At 35.0% G+C, this 18,121-nt stretch overlaps 1 protein-coding gene across 1 annotated transcript; it reads right to left on the reverse strand.

Moving 5' to 3' along the window:
• Positions 1 to 7,866: 7,866 nt before the first annotated feature.
• LOC116213787 (receptor-like kinase TMK4) lies at positions 7,867 to 11,731 on the reverse strand. The gene is made up of 2 exons (XM_031548848.1): positions 9,185 to 11,731; positions 7,867 to 8,761 (listed from the first exon to the last, which is right to left on the reverse strand). Exons 1-2 carry the CDS (start codon positions 11,454 to 11,456, stop codon positions 8,247 to 8,249), a joined length of 2,787 nt encoding a protein of 928 aa, XP_031404708.1. The 5' UTR covers positions 11,457 to 11,731; the 3' UTR covers positions 7,867 to 8,246.
• Positions 11,732 to 18,121: the final 6,390 nt, after the last annotated feature.

The raw sequence follows: 18,121 nt of genomic DNA on the forward strand, positions 1-18,121 counted from the left end.
GTAAGTAAATATTAGTTTATATTCATACATAATATAAATGTATTGATATATGGCTACGTGTACATCTGTTAATGTATATATAGGAAAAAAGTATATATAAATTATATGCTTTTATTGATATCTACTTTAAAAATAAATTAGATAATATTTTACAGATATATAAATTATATTTCTTTTCAAAACAAATATGATTTCTTCACCGAAAAAAGAAAAATAAATTAGATTATATTTTATCTAGATTCTGTAGTATAGTTATAAATATGGATTATCATACACAAAACATAAGTTTGTCCAGCTCTTAAAGAGTACGTCTACAACTAGATGCGATCTCTTGAAATGTATGTTTATTCTCAGATGCAAGTTAGTTAATGAAATTTATGCTTCGATTTTGTCTCTCATTTTTATCTAAAATATTCTTTTTTTTATTTTTCTCTAATATTTTACTTTTTTTCTCATATTCTTTTTCAATATCGATGATGTGAGTTTCATATCTCGAAAGGTACTGCTACCCCTAAATGAAAAGATGTTTGTCGAAAGGTATTGCTACTACTAAACGCAAAGATGCTTGTTTATTTTATTCTTTTTTTTTCACGTATGATTCCTGAATGAGTTTTTATTTTTTTTTCAGGTTGTTGGAAGTATCTTGTGCGACGCACGAGCTCCATGACTAGTATATATATGAAAGCATGATCAAGGTACGCCGGCCAAATGGCTCTAGAACGCTCCGTTTTTTAATGAAATTTTCTCGATTTGTAAAGTTTTTCTAAAAAAATTAAAATTTTGAATTTTTTTAAATATATAAATATAGATTTGTGAAAATGATCATTATTTTCTCGATTTTTTTAGTTTTCTTTATTTTTTGTTTTAAATTTTTAAAACAAATAAACATAGATTTGTGGGATTGTTCATAAATTTCTTGAATTTTTTTTTATTTTTTTGGAAAAACGAATTTTAGTTTTATTTTTAAAACATACAAAATATATATTTATGGGACCAGTTGTTATTTTCTCGAATTTTGAATATTTTTATAAATGAATTTTAAATTCTTCTAAAACATATAGATATAGATTTATTTTTTTTTATAGATGAGATTTGTTATATATTTGTTCTTCAAAACAAATCAAACCATATTATTTTTTATAGATGAAGATATGATGTACTGTCTATATTTTGTTATGTATAATGCGCTATAAATAGTAAATGTATCACACGTAAAGCGTGACCGATCAGACTATGAAAATTATTGCTACTATTATATTTCTTCAAATTTAGCATGCATGCGGTTTATTTGAGGTATGTCGGCGGTTAGATTTTTGGAGGTGAGTTCTTCAACTTTTTATTTTTCTCACACATAAACTTTTGTAGGATTTTAGGATTCTCCAATTTTGTGTGTGTGGTTTAGGTGTTCAATTTTGATGATGTTGTAGATAAAAATTCATCATGCATGGTTGGAATTTTTCTTTTTAATATTTTATGCATAATCCTAGACTTTTCAAGACTTATATTGAGTTCTCTTCTTTTATGTAATTACCCAATCCCTTCCCATTCTTCGAAGAGTTTGAAAATTATCTTCCACTTTTTTAATTTGATATAGTTGTATTTGGATATTAATTTTTTTATTTATTGTTTTCCTAATTTTTTATTTTTCATTTAATTTTTCTGAATCTTTTAAAAAGTTTTGAACTTTTTATAGAGTTTCTATATTTTTTTGAATTTTTATTTTATTTTTTTCTGAATTTCTTTATCTATTTTCTTATTTTTAAAAAATTTTCATAATTTTCTGTAAATTTAATTAATTTTAATAATTGTACTGAATTTTTCTTCTATTTTTCTAAAACTTTAAATTCTTTTCATATTTATTAAAATTTTAAAGAAATAATTTTTTTGAATTTTTGTACTTTTTATTTAATTTTGGTTAATCTTATTCAATTTTTGAATTTTCTTTTCTAATTTTTATTTTTTAAAATTTTTAAGATATTTTTGAAGTGGCGTACAAAGTTGGTCAACATGTGCCATATTAACTGTAAACTGTAAGCTTTCTTACAGCGTTGTCTGTTAATGGTCGGTTATAGAATGAACCGAGACTGTTACTTTTTGAAACGATTTAAAACTGTTTTTTTCAAAATTGAACTTATTAGACTCAAGTTCAAAAAATGAAAAGTTTTTAGAACCATCATTCTAATAGCATTTTTTATACAAGTGGAAAGATTTAATGTCGTTTACATCCATGTCAGCAACGGTTAACGGTCAGTCACAATTTGGATCATAAGTGTCTAATGGAGCAAACATTTAGGACTGAAAAATGTAAAATCAAACTTATAGGACTCGATGTCAAAAAAGAGCAAATTTATAGGAATATTTCTGTAACTCTCCCCTGAATAAATGTATAATTGATAATTTGACAAAATTTAGAATTTTATTTGATTGAGACTGCCCTTATAAAGACAAAATTTGAGAACAATACATAATAATGTTTATTGCATAATAAAGAGAGGCATTTTCTTATTTTCTCATTTTTTTTCAAATTCTAATAATTGAATGTAAAAAAATTGACAATTTTGATTGCCGATTATACGACATTGTCAACCAACTATTAAATAATCTGAGATATACATACATATATATATATATATCATTTCGCTTAATCTTCTCTCTGTCTTTTTCTTTCCATTTCTCTCTCCCTCTTCCCAACTTATTTTCCCCACTTTCATGTTAGTTTCTCTCCCATCCTTCCCACTCATGGCAAACTATTTTAATTCAAGAACTGCAATGTTAGTTAATTGTAAAAAATATGTTTAAGAAACTATATGTTTCACGATAAATTACGAAGTAATTTACCTGAAAAATTCTCGAAATGCGAATCATGAACTCACTGTGTTCATTTTATATAATTGTGATAAGCATGCATGTTAATACACAAAGAATTCTTTTCATAGTTGCGACTGCATGGTTGATTTTTAATAGTTGAATTGTAAGTGTAAATTTGCTTGATTATATAGTTAACGTGTTGGTGACAAGAAAAAAGCAAATAACACGAATAATTATTTACTATCTATATATTATGAGAGAAAAAGTTATGTTCCATATCTATTCAATCATTCTAATAAATCAAAAATTTTAAAGTACTTATACCGCTTTCTGTAACCGGACACAAACTCTAATTACGCTTTAAAAAAGAGAAGTATACATCAGGGACTGGGAAAATTAGCCCGTCCACGATCTCACAAGGCGTTTGATGTGATGGAGAAGAATAAACTGAAATGAAAACACGCGTCCAAGCCACCCCCATGTAAAATCATTATCATCAATCTATGTAGTCGATCTGTCTATGTATCTTTCTTCTTTCTTCTATATTTTTAATTTTGTTTATTTTTTATTTATTGTTTATATTGTAAACCGATCCTCTCTTGGCCAGAGAGAGTGAGTACGGGGCCTTTTCATATTCCCAGTCTCACGTCTCTTTTTTGTTACTTCTTTATGAAGTATAAAAAAGAATGGAGTAATCAAGAAATAACACAGTTAACTGGAGTGATTTGGCATTCTTCGTCTCTTTCAAATCTACTTATCTCCCTACTAAAAGTAATAAAATTGAATACATCCACCGTCAAACACGAGTTTTGGCTAGCTATTTGTACATGATTACGTAAACGTTATATACTTCAACTAAATTAATCATTTATACTAACAATGAAGTCTCATGTTGTCTAATCAAATCAAATAAAATGTAACTACATGTGATACTTAAACAAGTGTAATATAGTTGGCACTATTCTATAACCAAAGTATGTTCAACGGTAGAACGCTAGTTTTTTCTAGTTCTTTTAATATTAAAAACAACATTTTGATTCATAGATCTTGTCATGGGGTCACAAATCCATCGAGTCGCATGTAAAGTACAACAAAATTGAAAGGTCACTTATGTGTCGATGGCGTGTCGTAGACGTGTCCATAAATTAAAATCCGCTTATATGTCGCTGACGTGTCACTAATGTGTCCAGCTTATATTAGACCGATTTCTTTAAAAATCGATTTTTATGATCCGATTCAATGATGAGACAATGATGGGTGTAAAATGCATATAATGGGAAGATTCAGGAACAGTGGTATAGTATTGTAGGCGAAAATTTTAAAATGACAATATGAAGGACTAGAAATAATATGGACAAAATATATAAATAATGAACGGATGATATTAAAAGTTGGTGGGATCTAATGGCTTAAATTAATATTCCATCACGGAACACAAGTTGAGATTCTATTATAGAATATACTGTTATAGTTCGCGATGTCAGTAATAATAAATAATCAATGAAGGAATATAAAAATATATATATAACCATTTTTTTTATAATGGTTATAACCATTATAAAAAATATATAATCATCAATGTCAATAATGGTTATATAAAAGTATAACCATTATTGTAGAATCAATGAAGAAAATATAAAAAAAAATATTCGGACTTTGCAATGGGCTCCGTAAAATTTCTATTGCTTCAATCTGCATCCCTAACTATGGCATTAGGATTACTTTTTCACCCTGCAGTTCTCATTGTCCCAAACTGCACCTTGAACTTTTCACTTTTACTCATTGGTAATTTCCCATGTTACGTAATAAAATAGAATGGCCTAAAAATTCACCCCTCAATTGAAAGATAATAGTTAAAGGATGTTATTACAGGAAGAATTGTTGGTTAAACTTTGACTAGTCTGAGAGACTAAACAAACATAAACCTATGTCACACAATATATATGGTTCTAGTAGGGGTGAAAACGGTGAATACGGGTGGGTTTTTTCAAAATTATTCGAGCCATGTTTAGTTCTGACCGATTTTTTTTTTTAACAAAAGAATCGCCCTAGCTAAAACCATTTGGGAGTAAAAAAACTGCTCGCCCATTATTTCAGTTTTTTCAGGGACTGAAAGTGGAAAAAAATGAGAAAAATTGAAGAAGTTTTGAAAACGATCGAGAATCACTAAAAAAATTGACATTTTTCTTTTTTTTTTCCACGCAAATAAATTAAGGTGTATAATAACACTACAACATAATTAGTTCTCAAAAGATTGAGCAATCTTTCAATGATTTTAGTGGAAATATAATATATATATATATATATATGAATTTCGGGTGAGTTCAGATACCGGAAGAATTCTCAATCGGTCCCCATTATATTCTGGTGGATTTTTCATTCCCTTAAAAATCACTCATAAAGGCTTTTAGGTTTTTAGTGTTCAGTTTTTTCGGTTAGTCGAATTTCCGGTTTTAAGGGATTTTCCTTACCCCCATAGATTTTAGACTGAAGCGGTTAGAAGTACGCCTCGTGAATTTGCAGGAAATATAAATTAGCTGTTACATTATGCAGTCATAAAGTATATCGGGAAATTGAATAGCATATATAGAAATCAGAGACTCATAATCAAGGTTATCAATCTCAAGAGTTCAAGTGGATTCAATAGAAGCCTCGTAAACTCGATTTGTAAACTAGAAGCATACAACTCTAGGCTTCAACTATATATTACACTGTAACAGAAAAAGGATAAAAATTTTAAGCACTTAAACTCCAACCCCACTAAATTTCAAGTCCATATAAGTACAATAAAGTCCAAAACTAACGCAACCAAAGTAGATGAGAATAAAGCACTGAGGAAGAGAGAAGACTCATGAAGAATTGAACTGAAGAAGACTTTTTTTTTTTCTTTTGATAAGTGAAGAAGAAAGAATTTGCACACTATGTATTTATATTTTATTTTTTAATTGTAAAATGTTGTGAGTGTTAACGGATTTGCTTCATATCTTGTCATTCAGTGAGCCCGGGCTTTTTTCTTTTTTCATCTAAAAACTAAGCTCAGTCAACTCATAGAGTTTACTTAATCTGAAAAATCTACCCGAGAGTTTATCGAGTTTACTGTTACTTTACTGAGTCGACTCGTAGAGTTTACCGTTACTTTAGTCGATCTCATCATTTTTTTTTAGAAAAGTGTAAAAACCTCCTTGTGGTTAGGAATTGGGACAAATTGAATCCTGTATTTTTTTAAATGATAACTAACACCACGTAGTTTACTCCGTGAGATGTAAAGAGCCTCACCGCTACTCTTTTTTTCACTCTTGATCCTCAACCTTTAACATTTTTTACTTTCTGGTCCTAAACTTTTTTCTTTGTCATTTTTATACTCAACTTTCAAGAATTTATCACTTTAATCCTACCGAAGGGATGAGGAGGGGTTGGGGCCGCCAATCAACAACCCCGACCCTACCTCCCTGGTCGCCGGAGATCCCGCCTAACTCGGGGACTGGAGCCGCCAATCGACGACCCATACCCCACCCCTGTGGTCACCGACACTCGCAGAGGATGCCAACAATCACGGGAGTGGGGTCGGGATCGCCAATTTGCGGCCCAGCCCCTCCCTCCCTTCAGTAGGACTAAAATGAAAAATTATTGAAAGTTGAGGATAAAAATGACAAAAAAAAATTTAGGACCGGAAAGTAAAAAAAAATGTTAAAGGTTGAGGACCAAAAGTAAAGAAAAAAATAGCGGTGCGGTTCTTTATGTCTCATGGAGTATACCATAGAGTGTTAATTTTCCCTTAAGAAAATACATGATCCAATTTATCCCGATCGCTAATCACAATGGGAGTTTTTGTACATTTTTCCGTTATTTTTATAATTTAAGTTACAAACAGCTTCTCAAGCAATTAATAAGTTGATCTCAATTAATTTAGAACGTTATGTTTGTTACACAAGTGATTTGAGACAAGGAAGGAAAAGGTTACTTTGCCCACAAACTGTTACACAGTTTGTTACTTGTTACCAACTGTGTGAACAAACAGTTGATCTCAATTAATTTACTGAGTCGACTCCCCATTCTCAACAGGAATGATTATCGTTCTGTATATCTATAAAAACATAAACACAGGCACATATTTGAATCAGAGGAAAAGGTTGCTTTGCCCACAAAACACAATGTTCAGACAAGGAGGGGCGGGAGGAGTGTCCCCACAGCATGTGCAATCAATAGAGTCAATCTAAAGCTCCCACCTTCCATGCATTTTCTTTCTGAAAACCACAACATGCCATCCATTTCTCTTCTCCTCCTCTTTCCTACCATGTGACGTTGGTAACCGCACCTGATTGCTTCTTATAATATTATTACTAAATAATAATTTTACATAAAAATATATGTGACAATGCAAGACCTAGTGTGAGTTCTTAAGCAGTTAAACTATATGATCATTAAAATAAGCAAAACCCATTTAGTATAGTACTATGTATTCTCGATCTAAAAGCAAGAGATTTTCAATTGGATACGTGGGATTTCCCATATTTCGTTTTCTCTTCTTACATCGACTACTACGTGGCCATGGTTCGATCAAGCTCTCACCATCACAATTCTCAATTCTTGCTTTGCTGTTGCTGCAGCATCAATATCTAATGTTATATCACCATATGAGAAGTCATCTAGAATTAAAACAAGTAGGTTTGGATGATCTCATGACAATGAGTGATCTGATAGACATGAGCAAGTAAGATAATATAGTGTCTCTCTCTCTCTCACTCCCCCTCATAGACGCACAGAGTCAACCACCCACAGGTCACATTCTATCACCAAAGAAACCTCCAATCCATAATACAATATCTTTGTGACAAAAGGAGCCAACGCACCTTTTCTGGCGACTGCAGAATCCTATGATGCTATCTTTCTCCTGGAAATAATGTAACATGTAAACTTTCTTGTTCAGAAATACAAACATATTACAAGTGGAGGGAAGTTGTCTAGCAAATTCGGGATCCACGGCCCCACCTCATAACGCTATTGCCAGAATCAGATAAACTGTTGCCACTTCCAATATCGAACCGGCAAACCCGAATGTAGAAGAATATCAAATCGCACAAGTCTTAATCATAATAACAGCGAGGAAATTTCGTGCAATCTTGTTTTCCCCTTGCCTTAATATCACCTCTCCACCATTAACAAACCAACCAATGTATACTATCAAAGAATCCAAGATAAGACACCAATATACAATATAGAATGAGAAAAAGATATATGTAGCAGCAAAAGAAAAAAGAAAAAATTAAATACGGTTAATCGTGGAAAACAAAATAGCAGGTACTCTGCCCCTACTTGGCCACCTGCTCTGGTCCAACAGCTTACCCACCTGTCTGTAACATTTCGCGAACAACTCATCACCTTTTCGACTGTCTCCAATTATCCGTCAACCAATTTTCTACTTCTTGTTTCCTTAACTTTTACCGGCAGTCCGACGAATGGAATGAATCAGGGAAACCTGAGGGCTTAGCAGGAATGCTCGACTGGGACTGGGAGAAGGACATGCTATCAAACATTCTTGAGGTCCCTTCATCAGCTTGCCATCTTTGCAGTGCCTGGGGAAGGCTCAAATGGAGGTCGATCCCGTAGCCATCCTCCTCTTCATGGCGAGTGGGCTTCCATTGTTCCACTAGTGGGCCGAGGATGTTGACGGCATGGCCCATGTCGGGTCTCTGGAAAGGTTCACGTGCTGTACAGTGGCCTGCCAACTCGGCCACCTTGTAGATGCTTTCCATTGTCTCCTCATCGGGGTTCAGGTATTGGTCGATGGCCTTTGGGATATTCTCCTTGTTGATCAGGACACGACGGAACCATGTCACCAGGTGGGACCTCTCGTCGGGCACGGAATCGTCAAGCGCTTTTCTCCCTGTGATGAGCTCCATTAAAACAACTCCAAAAGCATACACATCGACCTTCGTGGTCACTCTGCCGGTAGCTGTTTAACAAGAAAAAGGATCAACATCAAAAACCATATTTAGAGTGCAAACATATCACATGAAGCTAGAAGAAACAGACCCAATCCAAGTCAACTTCGAGTTTACAACTAAGGGGTTCATAACGCCCAAACATAAGCAATCTGGCATGGACATGATGCCGGACTGATGGATTTCACTGGCTCCTTTAAGGCCAATAGCATCTAAAATCACTAGCAATCATTCCAGAAGTTCTACCAATGAAACTAAACTAATCTAACATTTAATCATCCATATGGAAGCTTCGGAATTTCGGTTATAGATAAAATATCTTATCAGGAGCGAAATAGCTAAATATTTTTGGTTAGACAATATTGAAAAATCTAATCAATATAAAGTTTCACATAATTCCCACCAAGCATAAAAGCTCAATTTATTTCACTTACCAGCGTATTCAGGAGCAAGATAACCAAAAGTACCAGCCAAACGGGTCTCTACCGAGTACTTCCCATCAGGCGCGTTCTTGACAAGTCCAAAATCAGCAACTTTGGCCCTCATATCATCACTTAACAGTATGTTGGACGGCTTTAGGTCACGGTGAATGAAGCTTTGTTGTGCAAGGCTATGCAAGTACTCCACTCCCCTTGCGACATCCAAAGCAATCGTGACCCTCTGCTTCCATGCTAAGGCCAGCAAGCCCCTCTCCCTCCACTCGAACAAGTGTTGAGTTAACGTCCCTTGTGGCATGTATTCATAAACTAAAAGCCTCTCATTACCATTAATGCAGTAACCGAGAAGTGCAACTAAATGCCTGTGCCTAACCTTAGTAAGGACAGCAATCTCAGCCTGAAACTCGTTCATCCCTTTACTCCCCATTGCCACTGATTCCATCCTCTTAACAGCGATCTTGGTACCATCGTGCAGTTCTCCCTTGTAAACCACCCCAAAACCTCCCCTCCCTAAGATGTTCTCCTCATTGAAATTGTCTGTTACTTGTCTTAGGACTTGGATTGAGATTGCGACATTTCCACCTTCAAAGACAGGGATGTCACTATGGTCGCCGCTGCTCTGGCTGTGAAGCTCGCTTGGAACTGCACCAAACCCATTCAGACCATTCACCGTCCCATTCTTAGTGACTAATTCCTTCCCATTCTCAGGATGTTCGACCCGGCTAAATTTTCTGCAGAGTCTGTTCACATAGCAACACTTGTATAACACGAACAACACGACCCCAACAAAAGCCAAGACAGCAAACACCACACCGATAATCATTCCTGTTGACACTGGGGAGCCGCTTGATGAGCCAGTTGAACCCCCGCCCGAGCTCGAGCTAGGCCCATCAGCGGTCCCCCCGTTACCTCCAGAACCTGAGCTCTTTCCCAGAAGAGGATTCCCTGATGTGGTCAGCTTTACTGTACTTGGAAATACTGGTATTGACCCGTTGAGGTTGTTGTTCGAGACATCAAGGACCTGGAGTGAGGACAGGGTGGTCAGGCTCTCAGGAATCGAGCCAGTCAAGTTGTTGTTGTTCAAAAGCAGAGTCCTCAGGGAGGTCAACTTTGCGAAAGCCGGGGAAATAGTCCCTGGAAAGCCCTGCTTCGCAAAGGTCACCGAAGTCACATTCTTCCCCTGACAAGTGATGAAACTCCACCCATTACAAGCATCGTTACCCTCCCAGGAACCAGCCAGCACAATCGGGTATCCTAATGCCCCAGCAATCTCGAGCAATGTCGTCACTTGCGGGTCGCAGGGACCGGGTTTAGTATTACAGAAGCTATTGACACCGTCATAGCTAAGCTCAATGTTGTTAGGATTCTCGGGCACAGGACCCTGGAACTTATTGTTATCCAACGACACGTTCTTCAGACTGCTAATAGAGAACAAATTGGTGGGGACAATGCCGGTCAGTTGGTTGTCGCGGAGCTGGAGATCGAACAAGCTCTCACACTTGGAGAGGTCGGGGATCGGCCCTGTGAACTGGTTCTTGTGGAGCCAGACCTGGTAAAGCTGGGTCATGGAAGAGAGCACATTGAGGGTGCCGGAAAGCCCCACAGCCTGGTTATTGACCCACAGGTTCTTAATCGCCGAGCCGCCGAAGGAACTGGGTATTGACCCAGTGAGATTGTTGTAGGAGAGCCTGAGGCTCGCCAGGCTCGGGAGGGTGCCGAGGAAATCGGGCAGTGTCCCCACGATGTTGGAGTTGTCGGCGTAGATAGTGGCGAGATTCGTGGACTCGCTGAGGTCGGAGGGGATCGACCACGGGGCCAGCTCGTGGTTCTCGCTGATGCTGAGGGTTTGGAGGGAGGTAAGGCCCTTGAAGAAGCCGGGAGGGACGGAGGTGAAGTTGTTGCTGTCGAGGTAGAGCTCCTGGAGGTTGGAGAGGCCGGCGAGTGAGGGCAAATCGCCGCCGAGAGAGTTCTTCTGGAAGGAGAGTTTTTGGAGCTCGGAGAGGGAGGACAGCTCCGACGGGAGGGTGCCGGAGACGGAGGCGGAGGCGAGGTTGATGGCGGTGACCCTTTTGGAGCCGGAGTTGCAGACGACGTTGGTCCAGGAGCAGCAGTCCTTGGAGGACGACCACCCTGAGGGTGCCGGTTTCAGTGCCGCGAGAAGGGCAGCCATGGCGGCGGAGTCATCGGCAGCGGCGGTGCTGGCGGCGAGAAGTAGAACGGCTGACAGAAATAGAAACGTCGGAAGAAAGAGCCTTCTTAGCGTACCCATCAAGACACAGAGAAAGAAAGAGAGAGAGAGAGAGAAGTGAATGGCTGGGGTTTTTTAGATTTGTGGGTTTTGAAGGGGGGGCAGGTCATGGAAGGGAAGATCTGAACCGAGAGTGGCGGAGAGAGGAGGAGGAAGAAGATGAAGAAGGAAGGGAAAACAGGGCAGATTCTATTTGACCCGGGTGTAGGGGAACCGAGGTTCTGAGGGTGGGTCCCATGCGCTCGTCGGAACTTAGGCTATTGTGAGCCGGGTGCAGGAAAAGAACAGTCGTGCCGCACACATACAGTCCGAATACAGTTGTGTTTGGTGGTTTTGCAGATCGGGAGAGGTATAGCAGCGACGCACCTCTCACATTATGATCAAAATGTTATAAATTTAATATTTAATAAAATTATTTATATTTTTTATTAAATATTTAAAATTTTTATTTTAATAAATGAGTCTCCCTCGTAATGAAAAAAAAAAAAAGTTGGGTTTTGTGGGAGGAGGTGGTATTGCTATACAGTCAATAGGATAGGATGGAACTCAGTTAGGAGTATAAAGGCTTCATCAAAAAAAAAAAAAAAGGAATGTTTTGACGTGTCGCGATTCATTGGCCGGGTTTTCTTATTTCCTTATTGGTGTGAAGGGGAAAATAAATAGCGAATGGAGACATAATCCCGTTATATATCGGTGTTTGTCATTGTTTTATCGAACAAATATTAGATGGAACTTTAACCTACAGTATTTACGAGTATATTAGATTAGAAAGTCGTATAATAAAGTATATGTATTAATCTCATCTAATATTTTCTTTCATGAGATATTTCTTTATAATTTCGTTGTTCGTAGCTAATTTCAAAATGAGAATTTCTTACATTTCAAATAAGTCAAGCCTATTCCGACAAGACCAAACAAGACCGCAACCTACCTACAAATGCGGTGCATACCAGCAATCGTTGATTTAGTGATTTGAGCTACCTCAATGAGTAAATGACACGTTAATACGTTTTTGAAACAAAGATAACAATGAATCTATATGTACACTACAAAAGATGCACATGCCTTTAACTCCACTTAAATTATGCAACAAGTACGGGACGGGACTATCTCAAATCCTAATTGAGCATTCTACTGAAAAAGAAAAGTTCCTTAGTGGTCCTAGCTTCCATAAGTATAATGTCTTCAAGCCAATATTTGTTTGATGTACTAACATTATCAATAACCATCTTCAATAACAAAGTCATATAAGTTTATCAGAACATTGCTTATTTTTCAGTATTCATATATGTATTTGAAAAGAAGAAAAAAGAAAGGTATTACGGCTAACTACTATTAACCCAGATAAGTCTTCACATTATGATTTTGTGATAACATTTATATATTATAAATTTATATGAACTCATAAAAAAACAATTATTACATCATGATGATAATTTGCTAACCTGCCGTGTGATGAGATGCATGCCAACATAACTTGCACTGTTTTATTTTATTTTTTTTATTGCTGAGTAAAAAGAATTAGATAAAGAGAAAGAAATTGACAACACAGAGTTAGTATTTGACAATAGAAGAATCGGTTCTGCAGCTACTAAGCAAGGAAGTCGAACATTATCGACCCATTTGGATTAAGAGTTAAAAATTTTAACTTTAACTTTAACTCAACACACTACATAATAAAAACACAAGTTTCCCAAGTCAAATTTATAATCTCATCTCATTTGTTCTTTTCCACAATCAAAATCAAAATTACTTTAATTCTGAAACCAAACGCACCATACTCTTTCCTGGAATTACTGACTCACGAAGACATAATTACTCGTTCTTAATGTCTGATGTTATTAGTCAGGTAAATTGCACTGATAGTCCATAAGGTTTCATGAATATTTCAAAATATTTTTTTGATAACTTGTTGGTACAAAAAGTTTCAAAACCGTTTCAATGTAGTATATTTCGTCAATTGCCTCCGACGCCATTAACATTTTACTGACGTGGCGCGTCCTATATGTCACTTTTGTTACGTGGAACCAATCATTGTGCGGCACGTCATTTAAGAGAAAATAAAATTTGAAAAAGTTCAATAAAAATATAGAAAAAAATAAAATAAAAAAGAAAAAATTTAGAAAAAAATAACAAAATTATTTTAAAAACTAGTAATATTTTGAAATACCGGTACAATTTACTCTATTAGTTAGGCTCTTGTTCCCCCCACCCCCTCATCCACTTTTCGGCCTGTCATTATATCCACCATTGTCAATTTCTAAGGATGGAGAGGGAAGGCAAAGGCTCCAACGGTGGAAGAAATAGGGTTAAGTTCGATAAATTACCTATGTGTACCCTTCACGCTAAATATGAATGGCTTGTGTTTGACTCATCGACTAGATGGATTCAGCAAGCTCATTACCATGTTAATTAAAAAAGAGAGAGAGAGAAGAATATTATGGGACAACATATATTGAGCCCTAAGTTAGTAATTTTTTTTTGGTGTGTTTTATGGTATCTGAAAATCCAATTGATTCCCGACTAATTCAATTCGAGCCGGATCGTCCCACTAAGGAGTAAATATCTCTCAATCAAAGATTTTCTCTATCCATAAAGTCGAACCTGAAATTTTACTTAAAAAAAATAATCTGATCGGTAATTACGAGTATTTCTTTTTTTTGTCAATTACGAAATATTGTTCTGACGATGAAACATTTCATTGCTTGTGATACATAATAAAACCAACAAATAAATAAATATAATAAAGTGGTGATAAGAAAAAAACAGGAGTGGTTTGTTGGAACAAAGGGAAGTGGGAGCCCACCGGAGAGCTGTCACTTAGCTGTTATTGTAATACCTCCGCGTCGGTCTCAGCTGATCGTGACTCTCCCTATATTCCCTCATCTCTCCCCCTTTCTTTCCACCAATTATTTGCAATATAATATGTGAATTTGTAACATGACAATTTTTTTTTTGTTGAATATGATATGACAGTTAGTTATGGTGTCAATGCTTTCATTCAAACGCGCAGTGCTTGATTTATTATTTTAATATATTTTCAAATACTCCACAATTAAATAGAAATATCAATTTTTTAACAAAATGTACTATACTTATCTTTGTGACTAATTGTCATGTGAAATCCACACTTATATATATATATATATATATATATATAGTAGGGGATAAAATCCATCCTTCGAGTACCCTACGATATATATATATATATATATGTGATATTTCAAAAAAGTTACAGAATCCTCAATCTTTTGCCAAAGATTAATTTCGTTGGGGGTATCGCCTTGATTCTGGTTGCAAAGTGTGCTAAAGAGGTCTTGAATTCATGCAGCATCTACTGAAAATTCAATGTGTGTGAACACATGTGGCATGTTCATGAATATTATGTGATTTGAAATTTATCCAATCTCGGAAAAAACCGGTCCGATGACATAATCAATTGAAAATATAACATAGTCGACTATGTTTATTTTGTAATCGACTATATTATCATGGACCTATTCCGTCCCTCAATCGGATAACTTCTTAAAATAGATTATTAAAATATTAAATGGGTGAAGTATCTATTTCCCTCTTTGCCGGTTAAGCGCGTCCGCCGCCGTTCCTTTCTTCTCCCAAAATTGGTGCCGCGGTGATCTGGTTTTGTTTTCGCCTAATCAACCTCCGGCTTTCTTGCTTGAAAATAAGTATGAAAAACATTTTGCTTTCATGTGAAAAAAGTGGGGTTTCAGTCCTATATAATCAAAATTTCCCCGAATGGGTACCCTTCTTTTGTGTTTCCTTCTCTGAAAATAATACGTTTTCATGAATGAAGAAAGTTAATAAAAAAAATCCAGTGGTAAAAAAAAAAGAAAAAAAGAAATCCAACCAGTTTCAAAAATTTAGGAAATTGATAAAAAAAAATTCTATGACTTGTAATGGAATCGAAATAAAAAACTCATTTGACTCAATTCTATAATTGTTACGATCTAGAAAGATTACTGAGACATTTCAAACATGAAAAAGTTTTCTTTTATGTGTAATCACACCTAGATTGCATCTGTATTTGAAAGGTGGAAATTATAAGTTATGAAGCAAATGCGAAACAACCCTAAAAAAGACTCTTGACTATTACCGAGAAGTCTGGAAGGCCTTCAACGAAAAAATGGATTTCTCATTTTTTAACATTCTTCCTTAAAACAAAACTCGTCTGGATCATGTCAATTAGTTTGTTGAGCTCAAAGAAACGTTGGCCTTCAATGGTGAATATTTTCAAACCGAGAGCGGTTGTCGAATAAGACATACTTCTTCGGGGCATGGTTTGACTAGATTGGAAAATTGATAAGGAAGAACTGTAGAAGATAGAATCTCTTGGATTCACTTTATAAGATAAATCGCCACAAGTAAGAATAATTGTTTGATTCGGCACACTTAATGATGAATAAGGACGGATGTAAATGAGGAAAAATGGAATCAACTGACCCCACTTGATTATTGATGATTTAAGATTAATACTTTATATTTTATCTTCATTTTTTTAATCTGCTTTGCAATTTTGAATTAAATGGGGGTAAAAATATAATTTTGAACTCGCTTCGTATCCTGTTTCTTTTTCAAAAGCCAAAAAGGTCAGACTGTGTTGTCAAATACAGAAATGTTCAATTATCTATTGAGAACCTAGCACCATCGTTTATCGCCTTCTCCCAATCCCCTCTATGACGTTTTACAACAAAAAGGGGGAAAGCCTAAGTTATTTAAAACTCTTTGAGAAGGAATGCTAAATTGCTAATTATATGCCTATTCTATCTCTTCTGAATCAAGTTTTATACTCTCACTGTTAATTTGGTTTATTATATACCATTAAATTTAACTTTATTATTTCTATCTACTTGTACAATAAAGTACCTCAAAAAAACTAGTTTAAATCAAATGACACTTATTTTTATATGTTTGTCCGTCACTAAACAATTGTACAGATTCTTTTTAGCAAATGTGAAGAATAAATTGCAAATTTAAATAGAAAATGATAAAAAAATAATTATTTTACTTACTTTTACTGAGAAAGTGTATTTGACAGTATTTGAACTGAGATGATTCGTATACAAGGACCTTGAATATATGAAATAATGCAAAGCAATTGTGAAAAGCTTTTTTTTTTCATATTTTTAATTTTTTTAATTATCATTTGAAGTTTTACTATAACAAAATATTAATAGAAAATCAGTTATTATTCTAACCGTTAAATTTTAATATGTCACTAAAAAATAGATAATATTCAGGTCATATAATTTGCACCCACTGATCCTTGGATCCTGAATCTACCACTGAGGATGATTGATAATAATTGAGAATTTTCGCCACTCAATAATCAAATTGTTCGAATAAGAAAAATAGAAATTGCTCAAGAAAATTTCATTCAATATTCAATAGTTCTCATTCTGATCAGAAATAGAGCTTTATATAGTCCTTATAAAAATAGAAATTCTTTCAAAATGAAGATAAAACTAGCTATTTCCCAATTATAATGGGAAAAAGAGAATTCTAAAAATGGTAAAGGCATTTAATGAAGATAGATGAATAAAAATCTTCCAGCATTAACTCCTAATCTCCCCCGTTGCAACTACACTTATTTAATAGAAATACGTTCAAAATGCAAGTGAGCATCCAATGAGAAGGGACAATAACTTGTAACGTTCGATCTCCCCAAAATTGTGAGAGCGATATCTCTCACAATTTTTGATGATCGAAAAAGAAGAATGTTTTCATATTCTCTATAAACATTCAAAGAAAGTTATCAATGGTGATAAAAGTAGAGTAAATTACATAGATGTTACAAACTTTTTTACAAGTTTAACACTTTGGTACGAAATTAAAAAATTGTAACATTCAAGTGCAAATTTTTTTCACTTAGCAACAATATTGTGCATTCCGTTAACTTGAGAGTAACGATGTCAATGGTTGTTGATATGGCTTCATGCGTGACTGTTGACGTGTCAAACGTTGTTAATTGGCTCTTGCGTCTAATTGACATGTCATTTTAAATTAAAAAAATACAAAATGAAACCAAAACATTAAATATGAAAAACTAAAAATATATTAAAAATTAATATAAAATAAAAATTTTCAAAATTAAAAATAAATAAATCAAATTAGAAATTAAAAAACAATTAAAACTAGAAGTAACTTAAAAATATAATATAAAATAAATATAAATAAATAAATAAATACTAAAATTAAAATAAAATATTATATTATATTTTTATCAGAAAATAAAAAAATCTGAAATTTAAAAACAAAAAAAAGAAGATAAAGAGAGAACTGTAATCAAAGATGGGGTAGACCCCACCGACAACCTCGATCAGGGAGTGGTGGCCGACGGAGGTGCCTCTACCCCTATCACTAAGAGATCTCAATCGAGATCTCGATCGCCACCCTTGACAAAGGTCATCGGCATACTCAAACCGTGCTAGCGACATCCGTCAAGGGTGGTGTCCTGCAAGGGCACCCTAATGAAGGTCATTGGTGGGGTCTGAGCCCGCCCCCGCGACTTCGATAGGGGGCGGTGTGGCTGGCGGGAGCACCTCTTCAACCATCTTTGATCATTATTCTCTCTCTCTCTCTCTCTTTCTCTCTCTTTAAATTTCAAGCTTTTTTTATGAGAAAAATATCAGATATTCTTTTTTAATTTCACCTTTTAAATTTCTATG

This window comes from Punica granatum, chromosome 7 (assembly GCF_007655135.1).
Source record: "Punica granatum isolate Tunisia-2019 chromosome 7, ASM765513v2, whole genome shotgun sequence".
In the NCBI taxonomy this organism is placed as follows: domain Eukaryota; kingdom Viridiplantae; phylum Streptophyta; class Magnoliopsida; order Myrtales; family Lythraceae; genus Punica; species Punica granatum.

Bases quoted from the DNA above. Each gene is read 5' to 3' on its own strand.
- LOC116213787 (XM_031548848.1), bottom strand. From the start codon at position 11,456: ATGGGTACGCTAAGAAGGCTCTTTCTTCCGACGTTTCTATTTCTGTCA. The intron at 8,762-9,184 runs GTAAGTGAAATA...CTTGTTAAACAG, and splicing joins TCTTGCTCCTGAATACGCTG to CTACCGGCAGAGTGACCACG.